The 18904-nt window shown below is 57.7% G+C and overlaps 1 protein-coding gene across 1 annotated transcript in view; it reads right to left on the bottom strand.

Moving 5' to 3' along the window:
• The window catches only part of GRAMD1B (GRAM domain containing 1B), a 100683-nt gene extending 83530 nt beyond the window's left edge, over positions 1 to 17153 (bottom strand). Inside the window, exons 1-2 of the mRNA XM_079762942.1 lie at positions 17025 to 17153; positions 16398 to 16490 (exon numbers count right to left, since the gene is read on the bottom strand). Of these exons, the coding sequence (XP_079619068.1) occupies positions 16398 to 16459 (62 nt within the window). The 5' untranslated portion in view covers positions 16460 to 16490; positions 17025 to 17153. The remainder of the gene's footprint in view (positions 1 to 16397; positions 16491 to 17024) is intronic.
• Between the last annotated feature and the right edge of the window lie 1751 nt (positions 17154 to 18904).

Genomic DNA, 18904 nt, shown 5'->3' with positions numbered 1-18904 from the left:
GGGGTCAGAGGCAGGCGAGCAGCACAGACCACCTTAAGCAGAACCTGCACCCTTTCCCAGCAAGGCGGGGCCAGAGCCACTGCGGCTGAGCTGTTCACAGCTCTCCAAGCAGCGCTCCGCCCACCCGCCCCTCCCCACCAGAGATCACCTTCCCACTTCTGAGGTGTGTGGTGAGGCAGCAACTCCTGGAGGCCGAGCAGTGCCCCCCCCCCCCACCAGTCACCTGAGGCCAGGGGTCCTTTTAAGGTGGCCGCCCAGCCTGGGGGAGGGTTTAAACAGCTCATCCCCCTGCAGGGCTCCAGAAGACCCAGGCCAGGCAGCATCAGTGAGGAGTGAGGGGTGAGGCGGGACTGGATCTGCAAAGTCAACTCAAGCCTACAACGTGGGAAAGGGAAAGGATCCCCGAAGGTCCCCCAGGCTGGGCCAGGGCGGGGTTCCAGCCCCGCGGCTCCACGGATTGCTTTTGTCTCCCTGCCTAGATGACTGCCTAGCTGGGGCAGTAATGCGGACGGGTGAGGAGGAACAAAGAGGAGATTAGTGATGAAATAGCGACCTTCAACTGAACCACACGAGCCTTTACCCTGCAACTCGCCCCAAAGCAGCTCACAGACGGCACATGCTGTGTGCACGGCACCTACACGGGACCCCGGACAGAAATACTCCTAAGAAAACCTGGAGCAAATCCCAGCCGGTAGCACTCACTGCACCGGCCCCTCCTCGTTATCACCTGCCTCCCCTCTCAGACGGCAGCACTGCGGGTCTCGCTCCGCTCCATCTCCCTGCTTGCATACGGCAGGGGCACTCTAGCAAGCGCTAATTGAAGTGACCTTATTCAAACCTAATTAAAACCCTGCAGCCTCTCTCCAGTGTTCAGAGGGTCCAGCAGAAATGCTCTTTAAGGTACCCTGAGCTTTCAGAGGTGCAGCCCAAAGCAGCCCTGGGCGGTGGCGTTTCCTCCATCCAGAGCCCCCGTGTCAGAACACAGTGAAATACTTTAAGACTTCTAGCACATCTGTGGTTATGTGTTTGACACTCTGCGCCTGTATCCGGGCCCTACTTTCAGCCAAGGTATAGTAAAGATGCAATAGATACCAGAAGTGCATGGAGTTCTCCTTTATGACCTAGACTAGAGGCCCGGTGCACGAAATTCGTGCATGGGGGGGGGTGTCCCTCAGCCCAGCCTGCACCCTCTCCAATCTGGGATCCCTCTCACTATCCAGGACTGCTGGCTCCCAACTGCTTGCCTGCCTGCCTTCCTGATCACCCCCTAACCACTCCCCTACCAGCCTGAATGATGCCTAACTGCTCCCCTGCCAGCCTGATTGCCCCTAACTGCCCTCCCCTGCTGGCCTGGTCACCCCTAACTGCCCTCCCCTGAAGGCCTGGTCATCCCTAACTGCCCTCCCCTGCAGGCATGGTCACCCCCAACTTCTCTCCCCTGTAGGCCTGGGTCCCCCACAACTGCCCTTCCCTGCAGGCCTGGTTGCCCCCAACTTCCCTCCTCTGCTGGCCTGGTCACCCCTAACTGCCCTCCCCTGCAGGCTTGATCGCCCCCAACTGCCCTCCCTTGCAGGCCTGGTCCCCCCCAACTGCCCTCCCCTGCTGGCCTGATCGCCTACAACTGCCCTCCCTTGTAGACCTGGTCCCCCCCCAACTGCCCTCCTCTGCTGGCCATCTTGTGGTGGCCATCTTGTGTCCACCTGGGGGCAGCCATCTTTGACCACACGGGGGCAGCCATCTTGTGTGTTGGAGTGATGGTCAATTTGCATATTACTCTTTTATTAGATAGGATAAGCCACTTACCTGGCCGCCCAGGTCATGTGACCCAACCCCCAGAGCAGGGATGGGGCTTGTCCGACCTATGGGGGCCATATAAGGCCATGAAATCATTTGGTCTGCCCCTGCCAAGGCATTAGGGTGAGTTACATGTTTGACCAAATATAACAGGCTAAATTTTTAAAAAATATACTTGTATTGATTTCAGAGAGGAAGGGGGAGGGCGAGAGAGACAGAAACATCAATGATGGCGAGAATCATCGATTGGCCGCCTCCTGCCCTCCCCACACTGGGGACCGAGCCCACAACCCAGGCATGTGCCTGAACCAGGACTCGAACAGGGACCTCCTGGTTCATAGGTCGACGCTCAACCACTGAGCCACACCTGCCCGGGCAGCAGGCTAATTTTTAAGTTGATAGTTTTGTATGGCCCACAAATGATGTTATAAATATCCACAGTCCTGGGAAGAAAAAAGGCCCCCACCCCTGCCCCAGAGGAGTGTCACGTGGGGTACGCCTAGTGGGTGAGGACATTCCCATCCTGCCCCCCAACTGCTCTGGGCACAGGCAATGCCCAGACCCTGGACCAGTGCTCCCGGCGCGTCACATTAGAAACACAGGCCTGCAGATGTTCAACGCTCAGCTTTTACCCCACCTGCTTCCGTAAAAGGAAAGTCTCCTTTGCAACTATTTCGTAGGAATTTGTTGGGAGCGTATCATGTCAGGTATCATGCTCAGTATTTTACATGCATCATCTCATTCAAGCCTCACCTCCAAATTACGAAGTGGTGACCATCCTTATTCACCAGGTAATGCAGCTGAAAACTAAAGAGTGTGGGGTCTTTTTAAAATATATATTTTTCATTGATTTTTTTTTTCTCTTTTGAGAGCAAGAGAAACAAACATCAATGTGTGGAACCCACAACCTGTGCATGTGCCCTGACCCGGAAGCTAACCTAATCTAATCTAGTCTTCGGTGCAAGGGATGACGCTCAACCAATTGAGCCACGCCAGCCAGGGCAAGGGCGTGGTGTCGTGATTTGCCCAACACCAAACGCCAGCAGGCTGCAAGCTCGGGACCGGAGCGCTTCATCACATGTGTGCCGACAAAGACGCTTCTCTATCGGACGAGCTGAGGGTGAGGGCTCACGCTCCCAGACAAAAGAACCCAGGCAACAGGTGGACAGAGACTGTGGCAAGCCAGCTGCCTCCTCCACTCCTGACGAGTGCGCTGGCGTGTGTGTGTGAGGTGTGAGGTGAGAAACACGAAAGGGAAAGAAAAAGAAGAGCCGAGCTGGTGGGGAGACACTCATCCACCTGGCATCCCACTTGCTCTTGATTCTGAATCCAGGGCTTCCATGGAACCCTAGAACCTGGCTCCGTCTCTGTGGTCCGTAAAGAAAAACTCAATGCAGCCCTAGCTGGTTTGGCTCAGTGGATAGAGCATCTGTCTAGGGACTGAAGGGTTCCAGGTTTGATTCCGGTCAAGGGCACATGCCCGGGTTGTGGGCTCGATCCCCAGTAGGGGGCGTGCAGGAGGCAACTGATCAATGATTCTCTCTCATCACTGATGTTTCTATCTTTCTCTCCTCCCTTCTTCTCTGAAATCAATAAAAAAAATTTTTTTTTAAAGAAAGAAAAACTCAATACAGCCCCAATGTGGCGTTAAAGAGCATAGGACCACTGTCCTTCCCTGGAGTGATAGGAGAGAGACCAAGGAAATGAAGAAACCGTCCTCATTTGCTGTATCTTCCCTCCTGCATTTTCCCATGGAGGCAGTCTGGCCTGTGTGGTTTACAGGCTCCGCGGCAGGTTAAGCCTGGGTCCTGACTGAGTCCAGGCTGCCCAGGGCGGGTGCAGGTGAACGGTCAGGCAGGGGCATCAGCCCTGCTTCTGCCGGGCTCCTGGATATTCATATGTTAGGAAGAGTGAGACGTTTTAGGAATAAGTTAAATTCTGAAGTCTTCCATTTCTGGCAATATGGCAGGTTAGACATCCTGATGGACCTTCCTGCTAAAAACAACTAGAAATGCTGGGTCAGATGAGCCATTTAGAAAGGAAAATAATCTTTTAAAATGCTTGGTGAGATATCAAAATATTACCTAAGAAATAGTTGGAGGCCACAGATTTAGTGAGGACGGAAACCCAGGAAGTCACGGGAAAGCCTTGTGGGTGGGCTTCCCAGAGGCGTTTGCCGAAGTCGGGACCCTGGGCTTTGCTTCTCACGGACAATAGTGGGAAACCGCCGAGAGCCCCATGCTGGCGAACCACCCGCAGAATAAACACGAAGAAACGCACATCGCGCCGAGGACCTCGGAGGAATCGGCTTGTCTTGGCCTTGGCAGCGGATGACGAACCACCGAGGAAAGACTACCTCCCCCAACAGGTTGTCATCACAAAGTGATCCTCACCCAGATCTCCCTGCCTGATTGTTTACCCAACAACTCACAAAAAGCAATGGCGGAAGGAGAGGCCTGATACAGGAAGGCCGTCTGACCATCGTAATTGATCGTGAAGAGAGAGAGAAGATAAGGCTTTTCTGGGAGAAAATACTTGTAACATATAAGGTGTCCCCACAATGTGTACACACACTGAGTAATTCGAAAGGCAGCATTTGTGAAGATACATTTCATTTTCAAAACTGAGCTATCAGCTGTTAAAGTGTGTGTACCTTTTGGAGGACACACAGTAACTGAAAGAGGAACTGGTCACAAAATGTATTTTAAAATTCTGAAAATCTAGAAAAAAGAAAAAAATTAGAAAAATAGACACATGATTAGTAAGCACTTTCAGGGGAGAAGATGATCAATAAGGATATAAAAAGGTGCCTGGCCTCACTCGCACTCAGCAACTGCACATCTGAATTCCAGTGAGAAGCCATCGCACGCCCGGCTACCGGTGGAAAATCAGTCTTACAAAACCAAGGTTGGGCAGGAGCTGGAGGAAGAGTTTACTGGGTCCACCACCCAGGAGAACTACTACTGTGTCACGCAGGAATGTCTGAAAACCCCATCCCCGAACACCTGACGGGTTTCCCCCACCGATGGCAAACCAGTGACGAATGCATGCGACGTGACCCGCGTGCAGAACGCACACCTGAAGTGGTGGATCAGACAGACAGGTGGTTGTGTCCACATCAGTACAGCAGCCCCTTACCCACAGTTTCACTTTCTGTGGTTTCAGTGACCCTTGGTCAACTGGGGTCGAAGAATATTAAGTGGAAAATTCTGGCACTAAACAATTCATACGTTTAAACACACGCCATGCTGAGTGATGAGATCTCGTCACAGCCCGCTCTCATCCTCCCGGGACATGACTCACGCTTTGTCCGGCAGGTCCACACGGCGGGGCCACCCACCCACCGGCCACCTGTTGTCACATGCCCGCCACAGCTGCCCAGTCTGTGTTCAGGTCACCCTTATCTGACTTAATAACGGCCCCAAACGCAAGAGGCACAATGCTGTCACCCGGATGTACCAGAGAGAAGCTGTAAAATGGAAATATGCATTCAAAGGAAAAACATGGTATATATAGAGTTCAGCACTGATCACGGTTTGGGGCGTCCCTGGGGTGCCTCCCCATGGAGAAGGGGAGACTACTGCATCTTGGGCCCATAAAATGCAAAATCAAAGGGCGACAAACTCAACGTGCAGAAAGGTGGTCACCTCTGGAGGGTGGGGGCCGGGGGTCGGTAGCACAGGTAGGATGGCCACCATGCTGTTTCTCCTGTCAGCACGCTTTACGCATGTTTAGTGTTTTGTAGATGATCACGTATCGATGCTGCACGGAGCAGAAACCATTTTAAAATAAGCGCAGGAACTGGGACACCCTGGCTTCACCCTCCTGTGGGTGTTGAGAGCGGCCCCATGGAGGCGGGGTGGTGGTGTGGAAAGACCAACTATGACCAAGTTTTGTATTATCTGCTTTTTCAGAAATCTGAGCTCACAAAATCGGCCTCCCCAGGCTCATGGAAACTCCAGCGTTTGTTGTGTTCACATGGTCTGACTAACACCAGTTTGGTCTGCGGGGTTCCAAGCTTCTGGTGACAATGGTTTCTCCCAAACTTCACTGGGTTTGAATGAAAAGTCAGAAAAAGTTCCTTTTCAATTTCAGCTGCTTGGACCTTCTCCTGGTCTCCTGTCACCCACCCGGGGCGATTCCTTCCCTAATCCAACAAAGACACGCCTTCGCCTCACCCTGAGGCAGGGATAGAGGGCCAGAGGTCTTCAGCCAGGGCAGCCGCTGGGTGCTGGGCAGACATCCAGGCCCGCGGAGGGGAGCCTGAGAGCAGTACACCCGGGGAGAGCGGCCCTCACACTCCCACCTGCCCACCGTGCTCCTCCCGCCACCAGAAGCCACGCCTCCACGTGACCTTGGGGGTCACAGGGAACACACGTGGAGCAGAAACAGAAATCAGGCTGCTCCCGGAGGCCGGCTTCTGTCTCCGGTTCCTGGGCCCGGGCTGCTCCCCTGCGCCCCGGCTCCCGGCCGAGAGGCAGGGCCGGCCGAGCTGCAAACTGGGCCAGAGCCGCTGCAGTCACGCTGGGAGCCCAAGCCCAGGCTCCGGCAGAGCGGCAGGCGCTGAGTGTTATATTTAAGGAGCATTTTGGAGGTCAGGAAGCGAGAGGAGCCGTGGGGGAGGGAGAGCCTCCTGTTTGTCCTCCAGCCAGAACCCTCTTCCAAACTCCCCGGCGCAGTCAGGAGAGCCCGCGAGGGCGGCAGATGGCCACGGCCACGGCCAGCGCTCCTGGTCAGGGGCTCCCTCCGCCTCCCTGCCCGCTCCCCCGCGGCATCTCTCCACCCTCTGCCACTATTAGTCACTGGCTCTGGGCCGATCATGTGAGCTGCAGGCACTGGCCTTGCCTTCTGGTCTGTGCGTCTGTGTCAGCTCCCAGCTGGGAGCCCTCCTGGCCCCCCAACCCCCCTCGACCTTAGGGACCCCTGCACACCCCTGTCCTCCAGCCCCAAGGTCTGCGACTGGGAGGGGGGAAGGGAGGGCGGGGAGGGGAGGGAGGGGAGGGCGGGGAGGGCAGGCAGAGCACAGAGCAGCAGAGGCTGAGGTCTGTTCATCTCCAGAACGCTTCCTCCGCCTGAGCCGGGACTTACTTAGGGAGCTGGAGTTAGGGACAAGGACAGACCGCCCCCGTCCTTCTCTGCCCCTCCTTCACAATCTGCTAATCCGGAATGTTCTTCAGCAACAACAGCAGAGGAAGGTCAAAGCCAAGCTCCAGGAGGCTTCATCCCACCCCCGGGACTTTACCCACACGGAACGGAGGCGGCCGGGCTCCCACAGACGCTGGCTGTGCACCCCGACGACGGAGCGGTCTCCACACGGTGCCACGTGCTTCTCACGGCACCAGCCAGGCAGCACGAACCCACGTGTGACAGGAAGAAGCCGGCCCACCTGCCGGGGACCGCCCCGCCGAGATGAAGTGGAAGCTGGGGGGAGGCCCCGCGGAAGGTCTAGCCCTCGCCTGGTGCCACGAAGCCCCCCTCGCTCCTCGCTCCGCCCCTCCTGTCAGCCAGGCCCGAGGCACTGCCTCCCCCGCTCACCTCGCCTCCTGCCAGCCCATTGAGCGCTCTCTCTGGCACCCCTTCTCCATGGAGACTTCTTGGCATGAAAAAGACCTGGTTTCCCGGGCCCTGCTGTTTGCAATGGGCACCTCGGAGAGACACCCTGCCTCCACCCTCCCTTCCCTTCACCCCCAAATCACTGCTGCTCCTTGCCCAGCGCGGCCTGCTGCGGGCTGTTCCCGTCTCCTCCACCAGCTGTCGGGGTCACAGTGCACCCGTCACAGAGGGTGGTCCTCGGAGGCCAGGAACGGGACAGCCCCTCAGGGAACCCGCCAGAGGAGCGTGGACACGCGAGGCCCCGATGCTAACGACACGCAGACAGAAGAGGGTGGGCTTCCACTGCCCCCCGCTCCTGCTCCCCCTGCTCATCCCCGGAGGAAATCGGGGGGCGGGAGGTGCTGGGGACCCGGCTCTCTCAGGGAGCACCGCACAGCCCGCGGCTGCACCCCACTCCCCTCCACAAGGCGCCGTGTCTCAGCTCAGCCACACAGAACACGCGGCGGAGGAGCGGGGCCGCGCTTAGCAGTGCGCGTCTCCTGGCCAAGGACACGCAGGCATCCGTGTGGCAGAGAGACCGCCTGCGGACATGACGGGCGGAAACGCTGGGCTCCTCGCCGACGAGGCCGGACACGGTCCCGGGGCCTGTGCTGCGGCTCCGCCGGGGACGCCGAGGTCAGACTGGATTCAGACCCACGGACAGCTGCGTGCCCTTGAGCACGTCCCCCCTTCCCTAAGCCTCCTCCATCTGGGGAACGTGACGAGGACAGCAGCCCCGGGCGTGTGCAGGGGTTAACGGCACAACACGGCGACGCTGCGGCGAGTCTTCCCAGCGCAATGCACCGGCATGGTGATCATCCCCGCCGTGCCCACCCCTCACTCGGCTGCCAGCACGCAGCCGCCACCCCAGGCGCCCTGCCTCCCCCTCCTCCTCCTCCACCGGAGTAACATTCCCAAGGTTCCCTTTTTGCTGGGGATGCTTCTGTAATTCTGCTTGGTAGTATTTCTGTTAGAGCAATCAGCTATTTATTTGTCCAACCACCTATCCTTACTGAGTGCCCGATATGTTCACGCCAAGCAAATCACGACATCTAACAATAAAGGCGAAGTCCGCCCGGCCTGCGGAAGCTGGCCGTCGGGTAAGGACAGTGGGACGCAGGCGGCGCAGTGAACACGTGCAGGTGCAGGCAGGGCGTTCTGCGAGAGGCGGGCCGTCTGAGTGCTCTGCTCTCCACATGAGCATCGGTCCCTGATCATTGCCCCAATTTTTCAATCAACTAACGAGGAACGGTGAATATTCTCAGCTAACCTACACTAAGTCTGCCTGTGATAATTATGTTTGATTACTCTGGTCTTAACACAAAAGAGTTAGCCAGAAAAAGGATCCAATATTTATTTACCATCCTTTACGGAGGCAAGAACGTCCTATTTGCAAGACAGGTGTCAGCAGCAGCTGCTTCCTTCGCTGCCGATAGTACGGAGCGTGGAGGGAGCAGGCTGCCTCCATAGGGCCAAGTCTGACGTTTCACGGCCCACCCTCAGGGCCTCTTCTCGTCAGCGCCTTAAGGCTGAAAAAAGGCTCAACAGTATTCCGGCCCTTCTACCTACTGTATTCTCTCAACATCACGGAGACAGCACAGCCTGGCTGGGCCTGAGTGCGCCTCGCTCAGCACGGTGTCTGCGGCTAGAGTAAGGTGACCAGATTTTAACATTGGTAAAGCGGGACACCATTGACCGGGGGCGGGGGGGGGAGGTTCTTGATTAAAAATTTGGTCTATATGGAGCAACAAAAATTTTCATAGAACGCAAAAATAGTATTGTAATATATTTTTAAAAATTTCAACATAAGTACAATTTACAAATATAATAAGTAAAAAATTATGTATAGTATTATTTTATTCTTTGGCATATTTCTCATTTGAGTGAATTTTTTTTAGTAGATTGCTGTCGTTGTTTAAAAGGTCATGAATTTGCCGTAACGTAAGTCGTAAGTGTCACTTTCAAGGCCGGCGCTAGACTTTTTGCCGCCACTATAAAATATAAATAATACGAGTACTGTCTGCTAAATTCAAGAAAATTTATGTATTTATGAAATCCTACCTAATAAAATGGTAATATGTAAATTACCATCACTCCGCTACACCCACGATTGGGCCAGCGGGAGGCACAGGGGGCGGGACTTGGGGTGGCCGGGATGGCTGATTGGGCCGGCGCCATGGCTGTGCTGCGGCACAGAAGGGGCCTCTGGGGCAGCGAGCCCATGTCCTGCTTCGGACCATCAAAAGCGGGGAGCAAAAGTGGGGGAGCTGGCTGTCTGTCCGCTCCGGCACCAGGCCTTCCGAAAGCCTCCGCCGCGCCTCGAAAAGCCTGGTGCACCAGCGGACAGACAGCCAGCTCCCCCGCGATCGAAAGCCAAAGCGGGGGAGCTGGCTGTCTGTCCGCTCCAGCTTTGCGGGACAGTGGATATGGCCTGGATGGCAGGTTAGGCCTAGGGGACCCTACACGTGCATGATTTAATCATGCACTGGGCTTCTAGTAAATAAATAAATTACTTACCTAAATTATCTGAATAGCTGGTTTGTAATGACATCACTTGTTTAACTAGCTTACTAGCACGCAGTACGATGTGTATCGTCTGAGAGACAGTTACAAAATGTTTTCGTCGTTGCCAATCCCCAAAAATGCCATTGTTCATTAAGTCCACACAATGGTGGTCGAATTCTAACAACTGGTCAACAATGCGAACTTTGATAAGCAGTTCTCGATAATCAGTTCTCAACAATTATTTGTTATCATTAAAGTTTAACATTATAAAATTAACAAAAATAATATAAAACTCATATCCTGGCTAAATAGCCACATGGCCGCCGAAAACCGTATATTCCCTTCCCGTTCTCCCGCCGTTCCCTAGCTTGTCGTGCATTCTTTCCAAAAATCGGGACTTTTTTAAAATGCCGCGGGACGCGGGACAAATTGTTAAAAATCAGGACTATCCCACCAAAAGCGGGACGTCTGGTCACCTCAGGCTGGAGGTACTCGGCAGGTGCGCCTCCGGACCAGGTCCCAGCCTCCTGTGCTGATTCGGGGCCAAGTGCTGTGTGCACCGAGATGAAGCCTCTGCCTGCATCCGCGAACAGCTCAGAACAACAAGGCGCCCTGATATGTTTCAACATCTAAATATACTGAATTGTAAAAATATATAGGTTTTTATTGACTTCAGAGAGGGAGAGGGAGAGAGATAGAAACCTCAATGATGTGGTGCCTCCTGCACGCCTCCAACTGGGGATCAAGCCCGCAACCTGGGCACGTGCCCTTGACTGGAATCAAACCCAGGTTCAAATATTATTTAAATATGAATAATGGTGGTGATAATTTTATATTTTAGCTTTGCTATCTTTTATAGGTAAAATAAATATCTGGCAATTCTGCTTCAGCCCACCAACTTTTTCCAATTTCTCTACAAAATCCACACACGTGCAGACTCCGCTATGAGGCAGGCCTCTGAGCCGGTGACCTCCCCCAGCCGGTGACCTCCCCCAGCGGTGACCTCCCACAGCCGGTGACCTCCCCCAGCCGGTGACCTCCCCCAGCCGGTGACCTCCCACAGCCACTGACCTCCCACAGCGGTGACCTCCCACAACCGCTGACCTCCCACAGCCGCTGACCTCCCACAGCCGCTGACCTCCCCCAGCGGTGACCTCCCCCAGCCGGTGACCTCCCCCAGCGGTGACCTCCCCCAGTGGTGACCTCCCCCAGTGGTGACCTCCCACAGCGGTGACCTCCCCCAGCCGGTGACCTCCCCCAGCCGCTGACCTCCCCCAGCCGCTGACCTCCCACAGCCGCTGACCTCCCACAGCCGGTGACCTCCCCCAGCCGGTGACCTCCCCCAGCCGGTGACCTCCCCCAGCGGTGACCTCCCACAGCCGCTGACCTCCCACAGCCGCTGACCTCCCACAGTGGTGACCTCCCCCAGCCGGTGACCTCCCACAGCGGTGACCTCCCCCAGCGGTGACCTCCCCCAGCGGTGACCTCCCACAGCCGGTGACCTCCCCCAGCCGGTGACCTCCCACAGCGGTGACCTCCCACCTCGGTGACCTCCCCCAGCCGCTGACCTCCCACAGCGCTGACCTCCCACAGCGGTGACCTCCCACAGCGGTGACCTCCCCCAGCCGCTGACCTCCCCCAGCCGCTGACCTCCCACAGCGCTGACCTCCCACAGCGGTGACCTCCCCCAGCCGCTGACCTCCCCCAGCCGCTGACCTCCCCCAGCCGCTGACCTCCCCCAGCGGTGACCTCCCCCAGCCGCTGACCTCCCCCAGCCACTGACCTCCCCCAGCCGCTGACCTCCCACAGCGGTGACCTCCCACAGCGGTGACCTCCCCCAGCCGCTGACCTCCCCCAGCCGCTGACCTCCCCCAGCCGCTGACCTCCCACAGCGGTGACCTCCCACAGCGGTGACCTCCCCCAGCCGCTGACCTCCCACAGCCGGTGACCTCCCACAGCGGTGACCTCCCACAGCGGTGACCTCCCACAGCGGTGACCTCCCACTCCACTGCGAGGCGAGCCTGCCTCGGAACTGGGCTCCCGCAGCTCAGCGCCTGCTCATGAGGTGGTCCCTCGGTCGCAGGTCCGACCTAGTCTTTTTTTAATGTGACGTTAATGTTATATATGACATACATCACGTTATGTTAGTTTAAGTGCACAGCATGGTGATTCAGCATGAACACACACACACACACACACACACACACACACACACACAGTTGATCCTTGACAATATGGGTTTAAACTGCACAATCCACTTATATGTGAATTTTTAAAGATAAATATGTACACTACCGTAAATGTGTTTTCTCTTCCTTATGATTTTCTTAATACCAATTTCTTTTCTCTTACAGTATATGACACGGTATGTAACACATGTAACATACAACGTACGTGTTAACTGGCTGTCTATGTTGTCGGCAAGCCTTCCGTCCAGTCAACATTAGGCTTTTAGAAGTCAGGCTTTGGGGGAGTGAAGAGTGATACGCAGATTGCCAGCTGTGAGGGTGGGGGGGAGCGGGGGATATGTGGGCCTCGCTGACTCCACGTTGTTTAAGGGTCGACTGTGTCCTGCAAAATGGCCACCACAGTACAGCAGCTGACATCCACCCCCATGGGCAATTATAAGATGAGGAACCTAGCCTTGAGTGCTTGAACGACGCCTTCAATACGCCTGTGCTTCCCAAACACATATGTACCATTACCGAGACCCCCGACCTCAGACCCCGGTTCCCACGGTCCCCGGACACCTTCCCCGGAGCCTTGGGGCCTCCGAGCTACACCGCGGAACCCCCGCTGCCCTGCACGTCTCCTCTGCCCCCGACCCCGGTGCCCGCCTCACAATCAGCACCACCAGCGACCACGTCACCCCGTCAGACACCCGGAACCCCTCCTACACTCTTCCACCTCCGATTTGATGGGGCGGAAAGTCATGTCAATTCCAGCTCCCTAAATATAACTCCAGGTGGTTTCCTGCTATCGATCTTTAGCTGCCTTTCAGTTCTAATCTTTAGGCTGGCAGGTATATTTGCCTCTCCTATTTGTTTATTCACCAAATATTAACTGAGCATTTATTACATACCAACTAATATGCTAGATGCTATGGGTTTTGTGGCTTAAAAAGCAAAAACACACAACCCCTGTCCTTACAAAGCTTATAGCCTAGTGGGGAAAGATAGACAAGACATGTAAAAAAATAAATAAAGTGTCCAAGATGGCACAAGATGATAAAATTATCAATTATTTGCCTACTTTGCAGCCAGGGAGTACTTTTTCAAAAGCATGCCACCCAGTATCCCGGGACCTCCCTGCTTTTCCTCTGTGACAGGCACTTATTCGGACACACTAGCATCCCTCTGCCCAGCCTCGGCGCTGTGCAAGTTTCGTCCTCACAGCAGTCCTCCAGGGTGACAGCATCACCCTCGCTCACAGACGAGGACCCCGAGGCGAGGAGCGGCCGCGCGGACTCACGCAGGCTCACAGCACCCGGACGCGGCAGTGCCACCATTTGAACCCAGATGTGTCCGACCCCAAATCAGGACGAGAGCGCCGCTCCCCTTGGTCCACCCGACAAGCCCACCCACGCTCGTTCCCCTAGGGAACCCCGCTTCCTGTGGAAAGCCCGCAGCTGTCCGGGCGCCGTCCGAGCGGCTGTGCCCCCCGATGACCGGGCTTCCAGTACACCCCTGCTTGTGTCCTCACCGGCCCCCGGCCCCCGGCGCCCGCCCAGGGACCGTGAGCCATCCTCGGGGACCTCTCTGCCGCCCTGTACTGGTCGGGAGCGGGTAAACGAACGCTATCAGCCTTTCCCGAGGCCGAAACAGCAACTCTCAGGACGAGTGCGGCACCTGTGCGCCCAGCACAGGCCTGTCAGCAGTCAGACGGGCGGGTCTGGAACTGCAGCTCAGGAAGAAGCGGAGCTCAGAGATGCAGTGACCGCTCAGACTCCGTCCCGGGCACAGCCTCGCCCACAGCCCCGCCCAGGGGCTGGCACAGCCTCCGAAGGCGGTGCCTCCTCCAGGCCACCCCAGCCAAGGGCGCTTCACTGCCCGGTAACTGACTCAGCTCATGGGGTGAAGGGGAACGCTGGGCACGGCGCCTCAGGAATCAAAGGGGAAGGCTGCGGTACGGGGGCATGGACATGCATGTCGACGTTAAAAAGTGGTGTCCAGGTCACACGCCAGGGACTTACCACGAGTCGCCAAAAGGCTTTTGACTCAGCAGTCCCACTGCCTTTGCACATTATCAGAGATCCAGCCCATCGGCCGTCACACACAGGTTCTCTCTGTACCTGGTCTGCAAAACGCAAACAGGTTCTTCCTTAAAAAATGTTTTTCTTGATTTTTGCAGAGAGAGGAAGGGAGAGGGAGAGAGACAGAGAAACATCGATGTGAGACTGGAGCATCGATAGGCTGCCTCTTGCACGCCCGGCAACGTTTTGGTGCCCGGGACACCCAACCAACCGAGCCACCCGGCCAGGGCGCCAACAGCTTCTTCAGGGGAGCGTCCTGATCACGTCACGGAGATCGCGTGGGAGCCCCATAAGGACACGCTGCCCGGAAAAACGCGGAGGCACATCACTGCTCGCGGACCCTCCCCTGACGTCCACCCAAGGGCCTCCGCGGGTCAGGGGGCAGGGAAGACACCTGGACTGAACTCCCTCCAAGGGCTGGGCTGGAGAAGGTCAGAGGAAAAGCATTCCAGGCTGAGGGTCACTGGGCTCGGATCTGACCAATCGGATTCCCTCAGTGGTCCAGGGCCCGAGGGCACATGCTCGCCGCAGGGATGGCCAGCTCCCAGGTGGGAGTCCCCCCCTGATTAGGTCACCCGCAGTCTGGACTGAGGGGTGCAAAGGCCAAGGAAAAAAGCGGCTTCTGTGTCCACCCACACGCAGACGCAGGCAGAGCACACGTGTCCGAGCCCACCGGACGACTCCCAACCCCCTCTGTTCCCGAGCACTCGCCACTGCTCCCGGGACCGCCCTGGCCAGTCCCAAACCACCCAGAACATCAGTGCCAGCGGGGCGCAGGCGTGCGAGGGGAAGTGCACCTGCAGAGAGAGGGCACTCGACCCAGAGAGGGCAGCACTGCAGCCGCAGCCCCGGAGCAAACACAGTTGCAGGCGTCTGCCCCGCGGCTGCCTTGGCGCCAGGCCGAGGGGGCACAGCGCCTGGCACTGGCCAATGCACAGAAAAACAAATTCAGAGAGGGCACTCAACTGTTTGCTGAAGGATGGAAAGCGAGGGGGAGCGGGGACCCAGGCAGGAGGGAGAGTGAGTCAGGGGAGCGAGGAGCCCGGGCGGCGGGGCGGGGGGGGGGGGTGCGGGGGGGAGCACGCTGTTCTCATTTGTGTTTTTCCTCCCAGCTCCTTGGCACATGTGACAGACCTAAGCTCGTCAGAACAACAGATGCATGTGGTTTTCACCAATGTGCAGAATAGGAGATGAAAGCCCAGCGGGGTTGAGTAACCTGGATGGGGTCACACAGCATGTGGGAGCAGGAGAAAGGAGCCAGGACCCTAGTTCCGTGATCCCCGCGACGTGCCCTAACCACTGTAACACCTGCCTGCCCTCAGCACAGCTGCCCCCTCGGCCGCCTAGATACCCGACCTGCTCAGGAGTCTGAGCCCCGTCCGGTCTCCCATCTCTGAGGGAAAGGAGACCCAGCCACCTGGCCAAGAAGGAAGGCCCCAAAGCCAGGGCCGAGGCATTCTGGAAGGACGACCTGCCTCTTCTGCACCAGGCCTGGGGCTGGGGTGGGGCTTACACACACACACACACACACACACACACACACACACACGCACACACATGCACGCACACACACATACGCACGCACGCGGCTCCTTAGATCCCTCATCCACTCCCAGCGGCTCAAGCTCCTTGTTTGGAAAAATGCACAGAAAAACAGATTGCAAATTGCAAGCAGGATTCAGGCAAGATTAGAAATCCATCTCGGGAACGCCCTCTGGCACGCCTGTGGGGTCCACGCAACATAGCACCCTAGTCCCCTCCCCAGGAGGTGCCCAGGCCGGACTGCCATTGGGGCATCAGACGAGCGGTGGGAGGGAAGGACAGGGCATCCACCACTCAGAGACAGACTCCTCCAAGCCCCAAGGCCAGCACCTGCTGTGGCAGGAAGAGCCAGCCACAGCGACCCGCCCAGCCCTCCTCCCACAGGCAGAGGAAGAGAGGACGGGAAGGTGAAAAGACTGAGGAAGCACCAGAGTGCGGGGGAGGCAGAGGACGAGGAGGGAGGTAAAGGAGAGGGGCAGCTAAAAGGAGGGGCAAAGGGAAATGAAAACAAGGTGAAGCTCCAGAGGACAACGCTCAGAGCTCGGCCCAGACCACGCTGCCGGGACCACACCCGCCCACTCGTCCAGGCGCCGGAAGTGCCCTCCGGTCCTCATGCTCCATCGCTCCCCCTGGCTCCGACCCCCACGCTCTGGAGAGGGGGCGGGAGAGGGGAGAGGCGAACCAGAGGCAGAGGTGCGGCGAAGCCACTTACGCACAGTGCGGCCGGCAGCACTTCCATCCTACCTTTGCTGTCGCCACGTCGGCCGGCTCCATGGTCTCTGCTTGGCCTACGGAGCGGCGGCCCCTCCGGGGAGAAAAGGCAGAGTCACAAACGCCCCCAGAGAGAGCAAACCCCCCGGGGCGGCGGGGAGAGCAGAGGCGGTTCCCACGCTCTGCCCCCCTGGGACTCCTCTGTCAGGGGGAGGACTGAGCCCGGGGGTCCCCAGACAGTTGGGGGTCTGCGGGTGTTCCCACAGATGCCCATCGGAGGCGGGGTCAGGGGCATCTCCCCCGCCTGGGACCTCCTCCCAGGAGGAGAGTGTGGGGCTCAACAGGGCGCCCCCTGCTGGGCGAGGGCGCGGGATGCAGGCCTGCCCTCCCCTCACCCAGCCAATGGGCCCCGGGTCGGGAGAGGGAGCTTGTGGAGGAGGCTGCTGAGCAGGTGCTGAGCGCAGCAGGAGGGGAGGCGGGGGCCGTGGGGGGCAGGTGTGAGAACCCCAAGAAGAAGGGGCGGCACTCAGACCTCAGACGAGCAGGAGCGGCTGTGCAGGGCGGCGCTGAGCCCCAAAGCCGCGCGGCACAGGGAGGAGCAGGGGGGGAAGGGCCAGGAAGCACTCACCTTGCAGTAACATTCACACTGACTGAGGCCTACCGGGGAGCCAGAGCGGGCGGCTGGCACCCCCACTCCGCTCGGCTCCCCAAGACTGGCTCAGGGCCTCTGCCTGAGGATACATGCTGCGGTGCTGGCTGGGTCTGCGCCCCGCTCTCCGCGCAGCTGATTGGAGGAGCAGGATGACTTCATCCGGCCCCATTCATCACTCCAGGCTCCGGCCCAGCGGGGACGCGCGCGCAGGCTGCGCCTCCTCTCCTCGCGGCCCATTTACCCAGGCCCCGGGCAGGCGGTGTGGGCGCAGCAGCCAGCGGCGGAGTACCCAGCCCTCAGGGAAGAGGGGAGCAAGCTGCTCGCAGTTCTGCCTAAAACACGGAGGGTTCGCTACTCTGAGCACCTGCCTGCCGGAGCTGCCACCAGGAAAACCCGGAGAGCAGCCCCCGCCCGCCCCTCCCAAACCAGCCAACAGGTGCGCACGCCCTTCCCGCCGGAGCGGAGCGCCCAGGCTGCGCTATCCCCCTCCCGTCCGAGAGAGCAAACCGCGGAGACGCAGACAGGCTTCCTCGCGCCCAAGCCCATCCCTCCGGCCTAGATCACCGGGGCTCGCTGTCCGCCCAAGCCCATCCCTCCGGCCTAGATCACCGGGGCTCGCTGTCCGCTGTCCGCGGAAGGGGAGGCTCCTGAGAAAGGTGCCCTCGCTTCCCCTCCCGCGCCCTCCGCACCCCATGCCCAGTCCAGCCCCTGGAGCAAATGGCTGAACTGAGGCAACGGTGGAGTAAATAAAAGAGCAGCAATGACGTGTGCTCCCTCCCAGGCCGGCCTCCACTTCCCTCCTTCCCCGCTCCCGGCCTTCTCACCTGGCTCCCCCAGGAAGCGCTCTCAGGGTGACCACGCAGCCAGGAGAGTTCTCCTAAGACTGACAAAGCACGCCGGGGGTGCCCCCCCGCCCCCCTCCCCGTTACTTCACCAGCCTCTGTGTCTGGCTGAGCGGCAGGAACGATAGTAGTAAGGACTCCCATCTGCACAGTGCTCCTCATTTACAATGCATTTCAGACTTATTGCCTCATTTGAAAAACAAGGGGTCCTGTGGGGTCCGTATTGCTTCCCATTTCAGAGGTAATGATCTGAGGTGGACCTGACCCGCAGTGACCCGCCCAAGGTCGCACAGCAGAGCCCGAAGCTCAAGGCTTCAGTCCCGCCCAGTGAGTATCACTCCCTCCAACATCCCACACTTCCCTCCCCACAGCCGTCCCAGCCTGCTCCCCATCACCGCAGAGAGGATAACATCTCAATTAATTTGGTATTTCCCTTTGGCACCCCCTTTTTAAAGATGGCAAAGTTATAATTAAAATAAGAAAATACATGATCAAATATAGGGAAATATCTTGGGCCTATCCACAGGCTAGTGCATACATTTAGCAAACCTGTGTCCAATGGAAACTGCTTTTAAAAAGAATCATGAGCCCTGGCTGGTTTGGCTCAGTGGATAGAGCGTCGGCCTGAGGACTAAAGGGTCCCGGGTTCAATCCCTGCCAAGGGCACATGCCCAGGTTGCAGGCTAGATCAATTCCCCCCCCCCCCGCCAGTAGGGGGCGTGCAGGAGGCAGCCAATAATGATTCTGTCATTGATGTTTCTATCTCTCTATTGCTCTCCCTTCCTCTCTGAAATAAACAAAAATATTTAAAAATAAATAAATAAAAAGAATCATGAGCCCTGGCCGGTGTGGGTCAGTGGATGGAGCATCAGACTGCGGACCGAAGGGCCAGAGTTCGACTCCCGTCAAGGGCATGTACCTCGATTGCAGGCTCCTCCCTGGCCCGGGCCCTGGTTGGGGCGTGTGCAGGAGGCAACCAATCGATGTGTTTCTCTCACATGGATGTTTCTCTCT

Source organism: Cnephaeus nilssonii (assembly GCF_951640355.1).
Source record: "Cnephaeus nilssonii genome assembly, chromosome: 22".
Taxonomy (NCBI): domain Eukaryota; kingdom Metazoa; phylum Chordata; class Mammalia; order Chiroptera; family Vespertilionidae; genus Cnephaeus; species Cnephaeus nilssonii.
The sequence above is the reverse complement of the archived record's forward strand: the minus strand, read 5'-3'. Positions and strand labels throughout refer to the sequence as shown.